Here is a 20710-nt window from a genome sequence, read left to right on the forward strand (position 1 = left end):
TAGAAGTGATCCGGCTGCGTCTGTGTTCCTTAATTTGCTCGTCATCGGTAGATCACACAGAAATTTCCACTCCCATCGGCGCTTTTATGGGATTGCACTCTCACACTAATTTGCCCAGTTCTGCGCGTGAAAAGCTTTACTGTTCCAATAACGCACACATTTGAACAAAGGAATTTGTGTAAGTGCTTTAAAAAATCATAGACTTTACAAATCCTACAAAAATTGCTGTGCTTTTTCCACTGTAGTAAGTGTCTCACTGTAAACTTGGCTTTTTTATAGAAAAGGAGGGAAGTGTTGAAATACATTTTTGTGGAATTCAACAACTTACATTGAAACTGGAATAGTCCTTTAATGAAGAACTGACAGCCAGATAATATCAATTACACTTCTTTTAACATTCACGTTCCTTTTATTCCTTTAACTCCTCCATATTGACTGGATGCAGGCAGGTACACTACCTTTCAAAAGTGTGGGTTTTCTGAAAGAAATGAATACTGTTCTGCAGCAAGTACACAATAAATTGATCAAAAGTGACAGTAAAGACATTTATAATGTTACAAAAAAAAAAAAAAATCAGCATGCTAGAATGATTTCTGAAGGATCATGTTAATGGTTATTACTGTATTATTTACTGTTTTTACAGTATTATTAATTCAATAAATGTAGCCTTTGTGAGCTCAAAAGACTTCTTACAAAAACAATTACAACCGCTTAACAGCCCCAGACTTTTGACCAGTAGTGAACATGGACAGACCGTGGCCTTGTGGAAACTAGATGAATGTTAGACACACAGATCACATGTTTTGACACATTCTTGTTCCTAACTAAACATTTCATGTATTTGTTCAGGCTCTGGAAGAGAGAAAGGGCAAGGAAAATGCCACTCAGCAAAGCACGCTCAACTTCGAATGGAAAAACAGACAGACACTGTAGACGGACAAGGGGAAAAACTGGAGCAGGGTTTGCTGGACGAGTGTAAACCGCTTCTTAGAAACATCCTCACACATTGGGAACCCAAACCGCAAGAGGTTTCCAGTTGCAAACCTGAACTCATGGACAGATCTGATTCAAGCAATCTAGACGTTGCAACTGCATGTTTAACTCTCAAGTGGGCCCTTAAGTCTTTGACAGAGAGCCCATATGATGACAGGAGCACATTAGCTGTTTTAAAATGGGTGAATAGTGTCATACTGCCGCATTCAGCCATCATAGAGGCTGTGCTGTCTGATGAAGGCACCAGAAAGGACTTCCTAAGATTATATCACCACACAACGCAAGAGCATCGCTCAACAGCGGACACCCTTCAGCTGTTCTCTAAAATCATGGTTCATCTGCTAGAGGCACGCGGCAGTTTTTTGGATGTCACGCACCAGACAGTGTTAAGAACGTGCTTGCCTGCAACAGATGATGGTGCCAAGAAAGGTAAGAATACAGCCATAGAGCACAACAGTCTCTGTAGAGAACTAGATTTTTATCATTCAGGCATTTAGAGTTGAATAGTGCGGTTAATTTGAACAAGTGTGAACGCTGCCATCTGAATCCTGGTGTGCACCAAAGACACAGAATGAAATATGAACGCAACACGGGCCAAAGACATCTAAACGAACCAAAAACAGGATGTGATGTCACTAGATGTGACCCTAATATGTAATAAATATTCAATTTTAAATTGAGCTTGGTCTGGTGACAGCCAAACAAGACCGAATGCTCAAGCATACCTGTTTTTTCTTGTCATGCAAGCCACATTGCTAATTACATTTCAGTGCCAACCCTCTATGGACACAGTGAAGCGTGATTCATTGCCTAGTAATTTTATTTTATTTTACTCACCAGACTATTTGCATGGAATCCAAATGAAAAAAAAATCTACATATTATATACATTTTAAACACTATTACGTAAGCAATAGTACAAATAAACACAATAGAACAAAGATGCAAATGGAATGAACAGTGCTTTTCAGGTTTAGTTAGATACAGATTTGGTAGATTATCTATTTGAATAAATTATTCAGAAATTGAATAAATTAATCAAATGAAAATAACACTGCATAGTCTTCACTGTGTAAATTAAATATACACAGATCGGACATAATTAGGAAGTGACGTGAATCTCTTCATCTCGGCACCTGTTAGTCAGTGGGATATATTGAGGCAGCAAGTGAACATTTTGTCCTCACATGGATTGAGGGGCACAACAACGAATTTGAGGTGTTGACTTGGCCTACAAATTCGTCAGAACTCAATCCAATCGGGCATCTATTGGATGTGCTGAACAAACAAGTCTGATCCATGGAGGCCGCACTAGCTCTTTAAATCAGGATGGATTCGCTATCAATGTTTTGAAAGTGATTCCTCTGTGCCGTTATCATTATAGTTGTGGTGTGGACTATAGAACTTTATCTTGAGTGTTATAGCTATCATCCTTAACGTGAACGGCTTTAAAGTCACCATGAAATCAAAGTTCAATCACACCCTAATTTTCTCATTTGTTTCAGTCGGATATGTCACAATAAGACACAGCCTCTGTTTTTGATGACGGCATACTTGTATTTTAATTATCTTGCAATATATTAAAATATATGCAAATGCAACACAACATATTCCACACATAGACAGATAGGAGCATATGTTGCCAAACTAGGTAGACTAGTTGTTGCCCCATGAATCACAGTGACCTTGGAGGCCACAGAAGAGCATCTTCAGGTCTGGTTTTGTCAGAAATGTCCATCTCCAACATTAATAGGCCTGCACAGATCTGGTACACACACAAACACCAGAGAATACCAGTTTCCTCCAAGGTTGAGAACATCTTAGCTAAATATAAACAAAACATTTCTCCAAAACATGCTGATATTACATCTAGGTGAATTCATTCTATTCTTTAAGAAAGATGCATAAAAGAGGTATTTTCTGTAAATCCCTAATAGCCACGTAGAACTGCTCTTATGTGAGCCTAAGGTCAGGCTAAACAGGCATCAGATTGACACATGCTGAGGGGGTCTTCTCCCTCCTGTGATCTATTTTCTCACTGCCAGGGTGTTTACAACCATCAAGGACGAGCCTGTCAGCACGCCTGACACAGACATCCGAGTAGTACCTAAAGAAGTGTGCATTTAAAAGTTTATTTGGCTTTAAGTTGGCTTTGTATTAGTAGAAATCCGGTAATATATGCAAATGATTGTGCTTCCCCCCTCATATCCCCCTGAGACGAGAGATTTATGTATTTTATTTCTGGGGAAAATGTCCGTAGCTGCCTGAGCTAAACTGTAAGTGTGATCCCACTCCCCATTCGCGGGTTGAAAACATGCGGAAATAGCTCCTATTACTGGCTGTAGTCTTTAGCCTCTGGCCATAAAATCCTCAGATGATGCAAATATCGTCAGTTTGTGACATCAGAGGATTTTTTGGCCATAGGCTAAAGACTACAGCCAGTAATAGGAGCTATTTCCGCATGTTTTCAACCCGCGCATGGGGAGTGGGATCGCACTCACAGCTCAGCTCGCAGCTGCAGGCATTCATGTAAACGGAGCGGTGCGGAGCAAAGTGAGTGTTTCAACTTCTCAAATTAATTCCTATGAAAGTTAAATGTCCAAAGGCATGAACTGTGAATGTATGCCACGGACGCGCTTACCTCAACTCTAGTCTTGAATGTAATCTAACTCCTGCTGCATTTTTGCCGTGATGAGTCGATGAGTCAGTCTTCAAATGTAGTGTCTGTTCTGTTCTCTAACTGAACTGATTTTATGAAGATGAACACGGTGGGAAAGTGATCCAGTAATCCAGCGGTGGCTTTGGGAGTGGCCTCATAGGGCAGCGAAGCAAGTGCATTCTGGGAGTTGTTGTCTTTCATCCACATGAACCAAAAATACATTTTCTGTCTTTTCTCAGTCTGGAAGGCACCAAATGCAATTTTTCCCCCCAAAATTTCACAGTTCTACTACAATAATACCCAGTTTAAATACAAAGCTTAATGCTTAATCACTGAAGGAACTCTTGAAGGATTATTTGATGAATAGAAAGTTCACAAGAACAGCTTTTATTTGAAATGTCTTTACGGCCATGTTTGATCAATTTAATGTATCTTTGTGGAGTAAATTAAGTCATTTTTGATGAGTGGGAAAATACATTTGGAGCTGGGTTGTTGAAATGGTGTGTAAACAGTCTATAATCAGTCATGTTTTCTTAAAATCTTTTCCCACTGAAATATTGCTTGTTTTGTTGACAGAAAGCGGGCTGAAGCTGCTGTCGCTGTACATCTATGAGCTGTGGAGTGGCGGGCGGTCACCTGACCTCCTGCTGACCCACGCCAGACTGCTCTGCAACAGGACCTGCAGCAAGAAGCCCAAATCTCACTCGCTGCACATGTGTAGAGACATCCTGTCTGCGCTTGATCCATGACATGCTGCGCTATGAGATCAGTTAGCAAAATAGTCATACAAAAAAAGTGGGTCTTTTTTTGTAATTTTAATATTTTAAAATAAAAAAAGATGAACAGGCCTTTGTGTTTGAGTTTTTTTGGCTATTGATGTTTTTGTCAAATGTACTATAAATTTAGTATGATGTATTTACATCGCAATTTTTTTTATGGTTTATCAGTAGCCGCGTTTCCATTACCCTTTGAATTGTGCAAATTGTGAATTGAAAATACGCCTATTGGACACGTCAATTTCTGAAAAACTCCTAGACTGGCTAAACCCAGCCTGATCTGCCGGCAGTTTGATTTCGGCCTGCAACTGGTACATTAATTTCTACTGCTTCTGTTACACTTTTTTGCAGGAACCAATCACAGACTGTCTTATCCACCTGGTGCGTTATTGGCGGTTTAACACGATGACAGATAGAGAAGCGATGGCTCGTTGCCCGTTGATCCAACTAAATACAGAGTCATTCAAATAATGCCAGCTGATCACACCTCTTGTACAGTAGAAAATGCAGAGCAGACTCCCCAGACTAATCTTAAATCAATCTTAAATTGAGCTTGGTCTGGTGATAGCCAGACAAAAAATCTCCCAAATTTAGCAAAAATGTTTTTACGCTCTCATGAGGCTAGTGGGATCTGGTGACATCTGTTGCCAAGATTTTTTTAATGATTTATCGCGAGAGGAAAAACTTTTTTAGTTTTAGTCGCGTAACAACGGTAAATGGTCATTTCGCAATTGTTTTTTATCGACATTTAGAAACTACTGCAAAAGTTTTGTGCAAATATGTAATGGAAACGTGGCTATGATGCACTTATTTTTTTGGTATGGCCCAAAAATGTTTTTTTAAAAGGGCAGTTTTGTATGGAAGCTTGTTTCTGCCACTAATCAAAAATACAAAGGGTTTTATCCCGCAATTCATAGTTTTTATTAGAATCGAGATAAAAACTCGCAATTGCAAGTTACAAAGTCATTCAAAATTCGGACTTTACAACCCGCAATGTCAAGTCTATATCTCACAATTATGACTTTTCTCGCAATTGATAGTTAATATCTCACGTTTTGAACTTTATTTTAAAGAATTGCGACTTAATCAGAATTGTGTCTATTTCTCAAAAAGACGAGTTTATATCTCACAGTTATTACTTTTTGGCATTTCCTAGTTTATATCTCGTTTTAAACTTTATTTTACAGAATTGCAACTTTATATCGGAATTGTGACTTTCTCAAAAAGACAAGTTTATATCTCACAATTGTTACTTTTTCGCAATTATCAGTTTATATCTCGTTCTTTGAACTTTATTTTTTAGAATTGTGACTATATCAGAGTTGTGACTTTCTCAAAAAGACGGGTTTATATCTCACAATTATTACTTTTTTTCCTGCAATTGCTAGTTTATATTGTGTTTCGAACTTTATTTTAAAGAATTGCGACTATATCAGAACTGTAACCATTTCTCAGAAAGGCGAGTTTATATCTGATGATTCTGACTTTATTTGTAAGAATTGCTACTTTAAATCAGAATTGCGACTATTATTTAAAATAGTGACTATTTCTCAGAAAGGAGAGTTTATATCTCGTAATTCTGACTTTTTTTAAGAATTGCAACTCTTATATCAGAACTGTGACACAATTTCTCAAAATAGTGACTATATCTCTGAATAGCGAGTTGAATTTGGACTTTATGACTCGCAATGGCGAGTTCATATCTCACAATTCTGATTTTTCTTGCATTTGGAAGTTTACATCTACAGCTATTATGACTGTATTTCTCAGAGAGGTGAGTTTCTCTCACAATTTTGACTTTATTTTTCACATTGTGACTTTATTTCTCAGAATTGCAAGATCATATCTCACAATTACAAGAAAGTTTGAATCGTTAGATAAAAAGTCACAATTACCTTTTTTAACTTTTATCTAGTGATGAAAACAAGCTCCCGTAGTTTAGAGAGGAAACACATTGATGAGGATATCATGGTTTAATGGCAGTTACTCAGCAGTGATGCTTCTTCAGCGTCACTCGTGTAAAGATCATCATCATGGCTTTAGTGTCTTCTTTATAAGTTGCTTCTTATTTGTATGTTTTCTGAGAAGATCCATAGCCTTTCATCAATGGTGAACCAGATTTTTTGACACGAGGTCCCCTACATAAACCAATAAAAATATAATTATGTTCACTTTATAAAATATTTGTTGTTCTTTTGTTAAGCCATCCAGAAGCATTTTATCGTTTAGCTGAATATGCAATCTCTATAGATTCAACAATAAACATTACAAATTAAATCATTTTAAAATATAAAAAAATGCACATGCATCTAAAATAACTATTGTGTGGTAAATAAACATTTATACAGTGAAACTTGCTTTTCATTCTTGCCTTGGTAGTTGCCCCGTTTGTGATATAAGTGACAAAATCAAGAAGAAGAAGCCAATAAATGCAGCTAGAATGATCCAGAATATCAGGACAATTGAATCTAAGAAGAGGAAGACAGTTAGGCGTCACATCAGCTGATCTGAGATCAAGAAGAGAAGAGAAGGTCCAAGTAGCTCACATCTGTTGTACTTCAGTGTACTCGCGTTCACAAAGATTGGGTCCACGTAATCGTAGTAGTACTCGTAATCCAGCACGTACTCTGATGACTCTGTGGAGTTCTTCATTGTTGGAGGATTGAGTGATAGTGTGTGAATCTGAAACAGCACTGGAGACTTCTGACTGAGTTTAATCCTTGATCCCACCCACGAGAGTCACACACTGTGAAGCCACACCTCCTCTTACAATATTTCTGATTTAAACATTTCTTTTATAGGTAAGATTATCATTTCTCTTTAATAGGGAAGGAATGATGAATATATAAATAAATATTATTGCTACTATAAATAATTTATTATATAATGATTTATTAGTAATAATATTTTTTTTAAATAATGCTATGGTGATAATTATATTTAGTGTGCTTATTACTATAACTAGTATTGATATATTTTATTAAAACATAATAATTATTATTAATTTTGAATATAGGATATTGATTTTTTCATATACATGTGAATTTCTCTGAACCGATGGATGAATATATCAAATTATTATTGTTAGTGTAATAACAATAATATCACTTTTTTGGTGTTATTAATTATTAATAAACAATTTCAATAATTATGATGATTATTATTTATTAAATAATTACAACAGCAATAATAATAATTGATATTACTATTATACATTTTCACAATTAACAATTATTAAATAAATAACAGTAACAATAATTATTATTTAATTAATAGAAATAATAATTATTATAATTATTAATTATTTGTTAAATAACAATTACAACAGAAATAATAATTGATTATTACTATTATTTTTGATAATATGTTAATATGTATTCATTAATTATTAAATGAATCCATAACAGTAACAATAATTAGTCATAATTATAATTGTATTCATAAGATAGAAGTAATAAATAAAAGAAATAAATATGTCATTATTTATTATTAATTTAATAATTATATGTTTCATTGTTACCATTAATTTAATTAAAAATTATTATAATTATTATTTAAATAGTAATTAAAACTGCAAGGATAATAATTATGATTATTACTTTATTGTTGACAATTATTTGTTAATTATTAATTCCAAACCTTTAAAAAGGATTTATGAGCTTAGAGTCAGACGAATCAGTGAATGAAAATATAGTTAGCATCCAAAAATAAATGTTTTTTTTTTCGTGAATTATTTGTGCCCTTATAATAATAATAAACACAAAACATGGAGTTACAATTCATAGTTTTGGTCCACTAGATTACATTATATTATGATGAAAGATATATTTACGGTAAAATAACCTAATGGTTATTAAATGTTTTAACTGTCATTTTGAAAAACTTACGAAGAATGATCTGCGACGGATTTATAATGACAGCTTTTGTGCCGATGATAAATTAAGACGTCCGGGCAAACCTTACAGTCTATGGGGCAAACCCATCCATTATGTCATACTAAATCGACCAATAGTGAGTGCGCTACACGAATGATCCCGCCTCCCGGGCGCGATTCATCCAATCACAGAAGACGGTGTATGTTTGAAACAGCCAGTCTCAGATCACATTACATGGACTTCATGGCTTACAGCTGTTTGTACACTGTTAAGTTTCGTTTTCAGTCGAAAAATAGAAGTAATTTCATCGTACTTTCTAAACTAAAACTTTTGACCCACAATCTGAATTATGCAGTTTGTCGGAGTAACGTTATAACATAGCCGAGCGTTTGCGTTTCTTATCAATGGACGGCATTTAACACGTTGTAAATGCAAACGTATAACTTTGTGATTTTAGAGTCTGGATTATTTATTGAACAGTTTTACTGAAGAGTAGTGCATCATGGCGGATGGAGCGAGTCTAAACGCAAGTTGTTTGACCTCTCGAGCAAGGAAAGTCAACAACAACAGCATTTCAACAGCGGCGAACATGAGGAGAAAGACTCGACAGAGCAACAGAAGAGACATTCACAGCCGGGTAAGTTAACTTATATGACCAACATGACTTAGTCACTCACGCCTGTTTGCTGTACTTTACAGCAGGCCAGAGAACTCAACCACTCTTCCTGTTTCTAGCTTCGTTTCCATGGAGTTGATTATTGTTTTTGTTTCGTTCATACAATCGTTACACTCCCTGGTTGTTGCATTGCATTTACCAGCATGCATGTGAAATGTTGAAAATGATGAGTATGAAATAGTTGATGAAGTTGCATTGTGATTGCAGGTTGTCCTGGAGAAGGTCCTGGGCATCACAGCCTCCAGCAGTAGTGCTTTGACCTGTGACCCCAACACGGGTTTAGTGGCTTATCCTGCAGGGTAACGTTATGACTGTTTCATACGCGTTTTATCTTCTGTGTGTTGAAGTCCACAACTTAAAGGCATAGGTCACTTAAAAATGAAACTGTCATCACACCTTTGTCTGTCTGTCTCCTTTTTGTTTTTTTGATATAACAGAAGGTTAATCTTTAAAAAATATCTGATACCTGTTACCTAATAATAATTTTACAACGGAAGTTAAAGGTGGCTGGAGCTGTCAAGCTAAAAAAAAGTCCTGTGTTTGGCTCTTCTGAAACCATGTTTTTGTTTGTGTATCACTCGGACAAACTATTATTCACTGTAGCTTTAAATATCTTATCAAATATGCTGCCGCCCCGTCAATGATGGTTCTTCTGAAGTAATGGAAAAATCAATGTGCTTTGATGCTATAATCCGTCTATTATTATTTTTTGGTCTGTTTTCAAACTTGTAACAACCTAAAGGGTTATAAATAAACAATTATCCCATAATTTACCCTCTCAAGCCATCCTAGATGTATGACTATCTTCTTTCTGCCAAACACAATTGGAGATATGTTAAAAAAATATCCTGGCTCTTCCAAGCTTTATAATGGGAGTGAATGGTAAATGAGATTGTGAAGGCCAGAAAAGTGCATCCATCCATCATAAAAGTAATCCATATGGCTACAGGGGGTTAATAAAGGCCTTCTGGTGTTTTTGTAAGATAATTATCCTTATTTATAACTTTATAATCTATAATCGCTGGCATCCTGTAACGGTCGTACACAAGCGCTACGGCCCAAATCGCGTACTATGTGAGCAGGTTTTACATTTGAACTTACTTCACACGACTGTTAAATAAGTATGTTCTATAGAGTATGAATGTGTATTACATCCGCCATGCTGTTATTATCACATGACCAGCATAAGTATGACCCGTCCCTTTACTTCCTTTCATAAATCCTCCGTGGCCTCATGGGATAGTAAAATGTCCATCGAATACGCACTTCAGAATCTCACCAGAAGTAGTAGGTCATCTGGGTAGTTTTCGCCTACTGTTTTTAGATTATTATGAATTCAGACATGCTACTCTTTTGGTGTACAGTTTTTCATATACTATAGAGTAGGGATGTATTCGATTTCAGATGCAGCTTAGTTCCGGCAGAGAAGTGACCTCTAACCCGATGTCGGCGTAGCTTAAAAGGGTACTTTAAGCTGGGAAGATGAATCTGTATTTAAACTGGGTCATCAATGTAGTAGAAATGTGAAATTATTTTTGAATTTGGTGCCTTCTAGACTGAGAAAAGACAGAAAATGTATTTTTCTCATGGGGATGAAAAACTACAATTCCCAGAATGCTTCGCTGCCCTGTGAGGCCATTCCCAAAGCCACCTACTGGATTACTGTGACTGAGTTGGAGAAGACACTACAGTTAAAAACTGAACGTGTCTGTTCAATATAATGAGTGTCACCGCGCGAGTGTCACAGCACTGAGCACTAACTGCAGGAGTGATGAGAGCTGAGGTAATCGCGACTACACTCGCGGCATACATTCACAACACAAGTTCAGTCTGGCGCGTTTCAGTTCATGCCTTTGCAAGCTTAACTTTCATAGAAATTAATTTGAGAAGTTAAAAGACTTACATTGCTCACCATAGCTCCGTTTAAATGAGTGCCTGCAGCTGCAAGCTGAGCTGAGTGTGATCTCCATCCCCCGCGCGGGTTGAAAACATGCAGAAATGGCTCCCTCTGCTGGCTGTAGTCTTTAGCCTTTGGCCAAACATTTCTCCGATGATGCAAATATAGTCAATTTGCGTCATAGGAGGAATTTTTCCAGAAATAAAATGTATAAATCTCTTGTCTCAGGGGGATATGAGAGGGGAAGCACAATCATTTGAATATACTCCAGGGTTTCTACTGATACAAAGCCATATGCTAATCGCTGAAGTAACACTTTAAGCTTAGATGAGATTAGACGCTTCTCACGGTTCAAACAAATAGGGTTGGACCTTAAATCAAGCCCCTCTTCTCTTATATTGAAATATAAAAAAAATTCTCCTTTTAGACTTCAAATTCATGAGCGGTGTTTTGTTTTACTCTATTTTCTGCGCTTCCGCGTTCGTTAATAGTATGTCGTGTGTCAGGTCAGAGGTCACTCTTCCGCCGAAACTCAATCCGTGTATAGCCGTTACTGGAAGCCAGTGATTTATAAAGTTATAATTAATGGATATTTTTTTGACAAAAACGCATCGGTTCACTTCAGAAGGCCTTTATTAACCCCCAGGAGCCCTGTGGAGCACTTTTATAATGGATGGATGCACTTTTTTTGGGCTTCAGAATTTAAGGTACCATTCACTGCCATTTATAAAGCCTTGGAAGAGCCAGGACATTTTTTATATAATGATTGTGTTCAGCTGAAAAAAGAAAGTCATATACACCTAGGATGACTTCAGGATGAGTAAATCATGGGCTAATTAAAATAAATTTTCGAGTTTTATAGAGGAATTTTTCTATATTTAGAGCTTGACAGCTCCCATTTACTTAACTTTTTTTAATATGGGAAAGCCTGCAGTTTTTATTTAAAAAGTAGAATAATAGTTATAGAGGTTTGGAGCAACATGAGTAAATGGCATAATTTGATCTTTGATCTTGGGTGAACTTTAAACTGCCACACAAGTTAGACTTGTTGAACGCCTGTGGGAATGAGAGAAACTTAATAGTTTTATTCAACATGAACACATTAAATTAAGATGATGGTGAAGACATTTATGTTACAAAAGATTTATCTTTTAAATAAATGCTGTTCTTTGAATTTTCTATTCAGTGAAGTTCCTGCACAACATTAATAATGTTCACCATAATGATTTCTGAGGGGTCAAGTGATGCAGAAGAATGAAAATTCAGCGTTGCCATCACAGAAATTAACTGTATGATACATTACATAATATTCATAATTTCACAACTGTTTTTATTGTATTTTAACCATTTAATTAACCAGTTAGTGCAGCCTTAGTGAGCAGAAGAGGTGCTGCATTGTAAATTCCCACAGCATTGTACATCTTTGTGAATGTAGCAGTGAATGCATACTGTAAATTATTTCCATCTGTAAACAATGTTGTGGTGATGTGTGTTTCAGTTGTGTTATCGTCATCCTGAGCCCAAAGAAAAACAAGCAGACTCACATATTTAATACATCCAGGTAAATGACACCCTTATTATTTTTAGTTCCATAGCATAATTTTGGTCTGAATTGTAAGTCTAAAGCATGTTTGTTATTTAGGAAAACCTTCAGTGCCTTGGCTTTCTCGCAGAATGGAAAGTATTTGGTCACTGGTGAGGTAAGTGCTCTGAGATGTTTTATGAGGGCCAAAAGAATGACGACTGCGCTGAATGCCCTTCTCTGCAGCGTTCGAAAGGGGCAAGAGGCACCCTATCATTGATTCATATGGTTATCTTATGTATGCGGCAGAGGAGGGCTTATGCCTGGACCGCGCGGTGCGTTACGACACATTCCAGCTCCCCGGTTGCCATAGTGAGACCCAGTGTCTGTCCCAACTTGGTAAACCAACAGAGAATCGCTGTAGCGACAGCAGGCCACAAATGCAGTGCGATGCCTGCTTTGCTTTTTTTAGGCATTGGACTAATAATAATGCATATCGCATAGGGGAGTTGGCAGATATTTAAAAGAATAGTTCACTCCATTTTTTTTCCCAATGAAGCTGCTTGAATATTCTTCAGATATTGTCCTTGTGCGTTTCACAGAAAGAAAAACCTCAGATGGGTTTGGAGGGTGATTGTGTGAACTGTTTCTTCAACAGTTTGGTTTTGAGCGGAGTCACAAGATTCAGTTGTTTTCATATCACTACAGCTGCATTTGGATGAGGATTAGTCACCATTTAAACTCTTGAAAGCCTCATGTTGTCCTACATTTTGACACATGGTTATTAATTTGTGGCTGTTTTGCCCACTCGTATTATCCTACTAATACTATTTCTGCAGTGTAAGAATAAAATATCCAAATGTCTAACTATATTAGCCCAAATTAAGAGGTACTAGAGGCTCAATGCAGCAAAAACATTATATACAGGAAGTCCTCGCATCACTGCAGCTGTCGTTAAAGACTTTGTGACTTCCTACTTACTTTTTTTCTGTATATTAGGAAAGGAAAGTGGAAATGGCTAATAAGACCAATAAGTGTTCCTCTGTTGTCATCTGGTTATATTGGCAATTTTATGTTATCTTTTTTATTTTTAATTTTTTAATAAAAGTGCTTGTTTGCCACAGTGTTAGTTTTCTTTTAGTTTTACAAATCATGACATTAAAAATAAATCACATTAAAATGGGATAATATTTAAAGTGCTGGAAAAAGGGAAGCACTTGAAAGCCCTTAAAAAGTGCTTGAATTTCACTCTCAAAAGGTTGAGGTGAATAATGTAAAAAGAAAAACTTTTGCCTGTTTCTGTCACAATATCATGTGGTGTTACTACGTTAAATCCTTGAAAATTCAGGGATTTGTTTGACTGAAGCCTGTGAACTTAAGGTTTAATTTCCTAAAAGGTGAATTTCTCCTGGTTTCCATGTCAAAGCTGTTTGTTCTGATATAATTCAGTGCCAAAAGCTTCCCGCTAGATCTCGCAGCGATTTTATTAATTCTGTGCCGAGTTCAAACACTTTCCCAGAGCACACGTGCGACCTCTAACAAAATTTAGTCGCACCAGTAGGAAAAAAGGTTATAGGTCTGGAGCTGCTTCAAATATGGCCACCGAGTAAATAGACTTTCAATATAGTCACGTTAATGGGATAGTTCACCCAAAAATGAAAATTATCCCATGATTTACTCACCCTTAAAGGGTTACTTCAGCGCTGAGAAGGTGAATCTGTATTTAAACTGGGTCATCAATGTAGTAGAAATGTGAAAATATTTTTGAATTTGGTGCCTTCTAGACTGAGAAAAGACAGAAAATGTATTTTTGTCTCATGGGGATGAAAGACTACAATTCCCAGAATGCTTCGCTGCCCTGTGAGGCCATTCCCAAAGCCACCAACTTGATTATAGTGACTGAGTTGGAGAAGACACTACAATTAAAAACTGAACGTGTCTGTTCAATATAATGAGTGAGTCACCGCGCGAGTGTCACAGCACTGAGCACTAACTGCAGGAGTCCGATAAATGAGCTGATGAGCTCTCGTGATGAGAGCTGAGGTAATCGCGACTACACTCGCAGCATACATTCACAACACAAGTTCAGTCTGGCGCGTTTCAGTTCATGCCTTTGCAAGCTTAACTTTCATAGAAATTAATTTGAGGAGTTAAAAGACTTACATTGCTCACCATAGCGCCGTTTAAATGAGTGCCTGCAGCTGCGAGCTGAGCTGTGAGTGTAATCTTCATCCCCCATGTGCGGGTTCAAAACATGCAGAAATGGCTCCCTCTGCTGGCTGTAGTCTTTAGCCTTTGGCCAAACATTCCTCCTATGATGCAAATATAGTCAATTTGCAGCATAGGAGGAATTTTTCCAGAAATAAAAATGCATAAATCTCTTGTCTCAGGGGGATATGAGGGGGGAAGCACAATCATTTGAATATACTCCAGGGTTTCTACTGATACAAAGCCATATGCTAATCGCTGAAGTAACCCTTAAAGCAATCATAGGTGTATATGACTTTCATTCTTACAGCAGTCGGAGTTATATAAAAAACAATATCCTTTTTCTTCCAAGCTTTATAATGAGAGTGAATGGTACCCAAAAAAGCTCCAGGGAGTTAATAAAGACCTTCTGAAGCGATGTAATAAACATGTCCATATTTATAACTTTGTGAACTTTAATCACTAGTTTCCGGTAATGGCCGTCTGCGAGTCTAGTCGGAGTGGCACTAGTTTAGGTGCGAGTAGATGCAAACAAAAAACGCTGGGCAACAATCTTGAGCTCCTCTGACATTTCTCTTTACAGATTCTTGTTTTAGACTTCTAATTCGTGAACGGTGTTTTGTTTTGCTCTATCCTCTGATTATGCCTGAAAAGGTTTTGGATTTTTTATCATATGTTAATTTAAAACATCTTGTATAATATGACTTGCTGTTTTGTTTTTTATTGTATTTATATGATACTTAATTATAAGAACAAAATAATTTTTGTAGTTAATTTTTGCCATGAAAATAGCTTTGAATGCTCACATGGCATTAAATAAAATAATGTGAATCTGAATCTCTATCCTCTGCGCTATGGATTACAGTTATGGTGGATGAACGTGCTTTTTTGGACTTCAAAATCCACTCCCATTATAAAGCTTGGAAGAGCCAGGATATTTATTAATTTAACTCCATTGTGTTTATTAGAAAGAATGTAGTCATATACACCTAGGATGGTGTGAGGGTCAGTAAATGATGGGATACTTTTTGCTTTTGGGTGAACTAACCTGTCATTATTGGCCACATTAGTGTGCGCCAATGCCTATCTACTTTTTCAGCAGCATTGGTTTTGGGTGTATTTTGTTTTTTCCATTCATTTTTTACAAAAAAAGTTAATCAGTAGCTTAACCATGAACCAAACCAAATCGGATAATACAGAAGTCTAGGACTGTACTTCACTGCTTTAATGAGAAAAATAAGTAAATTCCCATGAAGGCTTGCTAATGACATAATCACAATAAAAACAAAACATATTAAAGATATTGTTTCAGATGCATGTATGTAGGAAACAGTATATTCTAAGTTTATTGCAAAATTTATATGTAAAATATTTAAGTAGTTTGGTGGCGTAGGGAGAGTGGGTTGTCTGGCTTTCACCAGACCACTCTTAATTTAAGATTTTTTTGCTATGCTTTGCATAATTCTGTTGGTGTGATCAACAGGCAACGACCCATCGTTTCTCTATCTGTCATCATGTTAAACTGCCAATAGCGCACCAGGTGGATAAGCCAGTCTATGATTGGTTCCCGCAAAAGTGTAACAGAAGCAGTAGAAATTAATGTACAGGTTTCTAGACTGAGTTGCTGGGCAAAATCAAATTACCGGCAGATCAGGCTGGGTTTAGCCAGTATAGAGAGTAGGGTCTCTGTCTCCCACATTTTGTTTTTTTAATTTTGTACATTGTTTTTATTCTTCTTCATCTGTTCATTCTCTCTTTCCCTGTTGCTGGGCAGAGCGGGCACATGCCCTGCGTGCGGGTGTGGGACGTGGCAGAGCGGACGCAGGTGGCAGAGGTCCAGTGCCATAAGTACGGGGTGGCGTGTGTAGCGTTCTCCCACAACGGGAGCTATATAGTGTCTGTGGGATACCAGCACGACAGGACCGTCAGCGTCTGGGAGTGGAAGGTGGGTTTGACAGCCGGCTGCCATGAATGGTTGTTTAAACCAAGAAAAGTGTTATTGGAGTTTATTAAGATTGCAATAGCTGTGTTTTGATGACAAATTGAATATACACCTAATGGAAATGCATAAATTTAGCGAAAACTCCCATATATCGACAAAACAGTTTGTACTCTCATGAGCTGTTTTTTAGGCTATTTGAAAAAGGAATAGTTTGCAAAACTGCAATGAAATTTTCAGGTCACTTGGCGTGCGTAAAAGTCGATAATTTTTGTATGTTTGGACAGAAGACGAAAGTTCTTTATTAAACTAATGAAAGAAAAAAGAATTACAGGAATACTGGATTCTAGACAATTAAGAAATGCTACAATTGATCAAGACCTCGAAGCAGAAATGAGGGAGAAACCCCCAGAAACACCTCATACGTGGCCGCTCCTAAGTATAAGAGGCTTTCCTTGCCATTATTGCTTGGATAACACGCCTACGTCTCCTTTGAATTAAAAATAATGGCTAGGGATATATGTAAACCCACCAATATTGTATACCATACCAACATCCATGATTTTTAGAATGACTTATTGCGAGGTAAAACGGTTGAGGAGGAGGGTCTATGTAAGTTTATGAGTTTTTTCAGATCTTATGATCTAATGGACAAAATAAGCGGTATTTACATATGAACGTACCCGGAGATGATGGAAAATGTACAGCGAGCAGCAGCTTTTAAAAGACCATGTCGAACGCTAGTTGTGTGTTAGAAATCAGGGATGGTGAGAGAACATTGTGCCTGGTACGTTTTTTCCTCTTCAAACCAAACTTGGATCTTCAGCTGACAAAGTTTAATCGGTTAGAGCACTTAATTTTCGTTCATTCGGTCCGTCGGTGGAGAGTAGAAGATCATTTGTGGCTGTTCGAACGCATTCGGCCACATGAGCCTTTGCACTACAAAAGCAATCCAGTCTAATCTGGTCTACCTTCCTCTGAAAGGGGTCGAAAGTGGAGAAGCTGAAAATATTTTAGACCCCATTTACACCTGTATTTAGCTTCATCCACTTGTGATCCGAAATGCTGCTTTCTTAGATATATTGTCTTCTGCATTTTTAGATCAGCGTTTGCACAATGTTTCAAATCGACACGCCCCTAACAACGTTGCAACTCGTGTGTCATCTGGAATTGAGATTTTCAGTTAGTAAATCGGACGTTGATCAATCATTCATGTTCTCGCATATCATAACTCGAATATTTCTGACTCCAGTGACGTTTGTTTAGGTTGCACGTGTACGTTAACACATCTAATGCTCTTGGAGCAGTGGATACTGCAAAGGGACTCTGCCAATCAGAATACTGCTTGTAAGTCTGGTTTACAAGAACATATAAATGATGATCTTAACTTTTCTTTGCTTGTAGAAGGGGACTGTTATCGCATCCAATAAGGTGTCCAGCCGTGTGCTTGCTGTATCTTTCTCGGAGGACAACAGCTACTTCGTAACCGCGGGGAACCGACATGTTAAGTTCTGGTACCTTGACGCCTCAAAGGAAAGACGGGTGAGACACTTGGCACATGTTGCTACAGTATACAGATGCACCGAAAATCCAGTCTCTGAACGTGTTTTTTAAAAATTTAAAAGCGGATTGTGGCCAAAACTGTTACTGCAATCACTATCCCCTCTCCCCCTCCCCCTGACTCGAGGTTTCCAGATAGGCTGCAGGAGCGTTTGTAGATCTGCAGCTGTGGAACTAGAGCAGAACTGCAAACCGGATGCCCAAACACTACTGACTATGTGATTGGTTGATAGGAGGAGGGCAGAGCTTCAGGCCAAAACACATGTCAACATCAGTTTAGGGCTGCAACAACAACTTTTAAATGACATTGGCCCTCATTTATCAAAAGTGCGTACACCAAATTTCCAGCTTACACCTTGCGTACACCCAAACCCAAGGTGACTTTGAGATTGATGAATATGGACGTTGGCGTACGGCACGCTCAAATCCTACGGCAGCTCAGGAGGTGGTGTACGCACATTTTGAGTTTGTGCGCAAATGCGCAGAAAAACAATTCCTAACACCACAAAACACACTGACAAAGATATGCTATATTATGACCTACTGTAAAAAAACAACAACATAGTAATTATAAACTTATTGCGTACACCTGGATTGCAGATTTGCGCACAGCTTCATAAATCAGGCGGTGAGAGGAGTTTAAGCATAATCTTACGCCAACATATACGCCCGTTTCTACTCAAAATTGATAAATGAGAGCCAATATCCTGTCCGGACTGATATATTTGAAATTAACATGATTTCTTAATGTCTAGCGACAAGTCAGGGCCATTTTATGATTAATTAAAATGTTGTTCTTACATACAGTTCCTTTAATGACAAAGATTAATGTAAATGGCATCTGCCAATTTGTTTTGGTGCCATGGTTATTCAGTCCTATTCACAACCCTAGAAGTGTTTAGTGCAGTTTCCTGTGTTTGCCCACATCCTTCTGTGACTGGGTTTTTGTTTTGTAATCAAATGGAGCTAAAAAAATGTTTTCCTCTTCAAATATGCACTCAATTTCTTTGTTATTGAAGCATTTGTGAAGATTGTCACCTGTTGTCCTGGTCGGCTCCCCCAGGTGAACAGCACCGTGCCTCTGATTGGTCGCTCAGGGCTGCTCGGGGAGCATCAGAACAGTCAGTTCTGTGGTTTGGCGTGTGGCCGTGGCTCTATGGCGAGCAGCACCTACTGCATCACACACACAGGTCTGCTGTGCCAGTTTAACAGCAACAGACAACTGGATTCCTGGGTTGATCTCAAGGCAAGTTACAGACAGTGCCTTCATTTCATTACTGTAATCCATCCAAACCCCTTTAATAAGGCTGGGTTGACTTGATATCAATTTATATTTATATATATATATATATATATATATATATATATATATATATATATATATATATATATATATATATATATATAACTAATGTTATGTTGTCAATGATTCATGTAGTCAATATTTGCTTTTTCCTGTGTAACCAAATGTGAGCTTTTTGGGGTTTTTTATGCATTTTTTGCTTCGTGAAATATAACCTATTGCTGTAGTTCGCCTTTTTATATAACTAGGCTATATTGCCAAAAGTATGGGGTGCCCCTCCAAATCACTGAATTCAGGTGTTCCAATTACTTCCATGGCCACAGGTATATAAAATCAAGCATCTAGGCATGCAAACGCATTTGTGAAGGAATGGGTCGCTCTCAGGAGCTCAGTGAACTTAAGTGTGGTACCGTGATAGGTTGCCACCTGTGCAGTAAGTCCATTCTTGAAATGTCCTCACTGCTCAATATTCCACGGTCAACTGTTAGTGGTATTATAACGCAAGGTCTATAAAGACATGGATGAGCGAGTTTGGTGTGGAGGAACTTGACTGGCCTGCACAGAGTCTTGACCTCAACCTGATAGATCACCTTTGGGATGAATTAGAGAGGCGACTGCGAGTCAGGCCTTGTCTTCCAACATCAGTGTCTGACCTCACAAATGTGCTTCTAGAAAAATGGTCAAAAATTCCCATAAACACACTCCTAAAACTTGCGGAAACCCTTACCAAAAGATTTGAAGCTGTTATAGCTACAAAGGGTGGGCAAACTCCATATTACATTAAAGAATGGGATTTCATTAAAGTTCATGTGCATATAAAGCCAGGTGTCCCAAGACTTTTGGCAATATAGTGCATAGAAAAACCAGTATGATGGCAAAAAGGACAAATCAGACTCTAATATTCCTTGTAATTTGTAGTAATCAACATTTTAAAAAAAAGTTTGCACACAACCCCAATAAGCCAGTAAACCCTACAAAATGTTCAAGCATCAAGTACAAAACATGTCTCTGAAAAATAGGATCGGATTTATAGGATGCTATTTAGAAAGTGTGCTGTCATGTGTCTTTGTTTTGCTGTTGTAGACGACGTCAGCGCAGTGCTTATCAGTGAGTGAGGCATTTGTTTTCTGCGGTTGTGCTGATGGCACAGTTCGCGTGTTCAGCCCTCAGGACCTGCGTTACATCACCACTCTACACCGGCCGCACTGCTTGGGAGTAGATGTGTCTCAGGGCACACAGCCTGGGTAAGAGACTTTCAGACCAGCCTGGGCTAATGAGGACTGTTATAGAGCTGCAACTAGAA

General features: G+C 37.7%; 3 protein-coding genes across 7 annotated transcripts in view; 2 read left to right on the forward strand and 1 right to left on the reverse strand.

The window, feature by feature from the left end:
- The window catches only part of urb1 (URB1 ribosome biogenesis homolog), a 60054-nt gene extending 54580 nt beyond the window's left edge, over nt 1–5474 (forward strand). The window contains exons 40-41 of one of the 2 annotated variants that reach the window (XM_067450098.1): nt 850–1422; nt 4228–5474. In XM_067450098.1, the coding sequence (XP_067306199.1) occupies nt 850–1422; nt 4228–4400 (746 nt within the window). In that variant the 3' untranslated portion in view covers nt 4401–5474. The remainder of the gene's footprint in view (nt 1–849; nt 1423–4227) is intronic. The other variant, XM_067450099.1, reaches the window with a different exon arrangement.
- On the reverse strand, nt 4209–7147 carry LOC137084134 (melanocortin-2 receptor accessory protein-like). Its single transcript, XM_067450101.1, has 4 exons — nt 6974–7147; nt 6799–6895; nt 6323–6565; nt 4209–4330 (listed from the first exon to the last, which is right to left on the reverse strand). Exons 1-3 carry the CDS (start codon nt 7077–7079, stop codon nt 6493–6495), a joined length of 276 nt encoding a protein of 91 aa, XP_067306202.1. The 5' UTR covers nt 7080–7147; the 3' UTR covers nt 4209–4330; nt 6323–6492.
- A 1235-nt stretch (nt 7148–8382) lies between these two features.
- The window catches only part of wdr62 (WD repeat domain 62), a 48664-nt gene continuing 36336 nt past the window's right edge, over nt 8383–20710 (forward strand). The window contains exons 1-8 of one of the 4 annotated variants that reach the window (XM_067450103.1): nt 8383–8939; nt 9186–9277; nt 12374–12436; nt 12518–12575; nt 16380–16550; nt 17949–18086; nt 19168–19350; nt 20491–20651. In XM_067450103.1, coding sequence (XP_067306204.1) covers nt 8805–8939; nt 9186–9277; nt 12374–12436; nt 12518–12575; nt 16380–16550; nt 17949–18086; nt 19168–19350; nt 20491–20651 — 1001 coding nt within the window. In that variant the 5' untranslated portion in view covers nt 8383–8804. Of the gene's footprint in view, nt 8940–9185; nt 9278–12100; nt 12165–12373; nt 12437–12517; nt 12576–16379; nt 16551–17948; nt 18087–19167; nt 19351–20490; nt 20652–20710 lie in introns of those variants that run through there. The other 3 variants (XM_067450102.1, XM_067450104.1, XM_067450105.1) reach the window with 3 other exon arrangements.

Source organism: Pseudorasbora parva, chromosome 8 (genome assembly GCF_024679245.1).
Source record: "Pseudorasbora parva isolate DD20220531a chromosome 8, ASM2467924v1, whole genome shotgun sequence".
In the NCBI taxonomy this organism is placed as follows: Eukaryota; Metazoa; Chordata; class Actinopteri; order Cypriniformes; family Gobionidae; genus Pseudorasbora; species Pseudorasbora parva.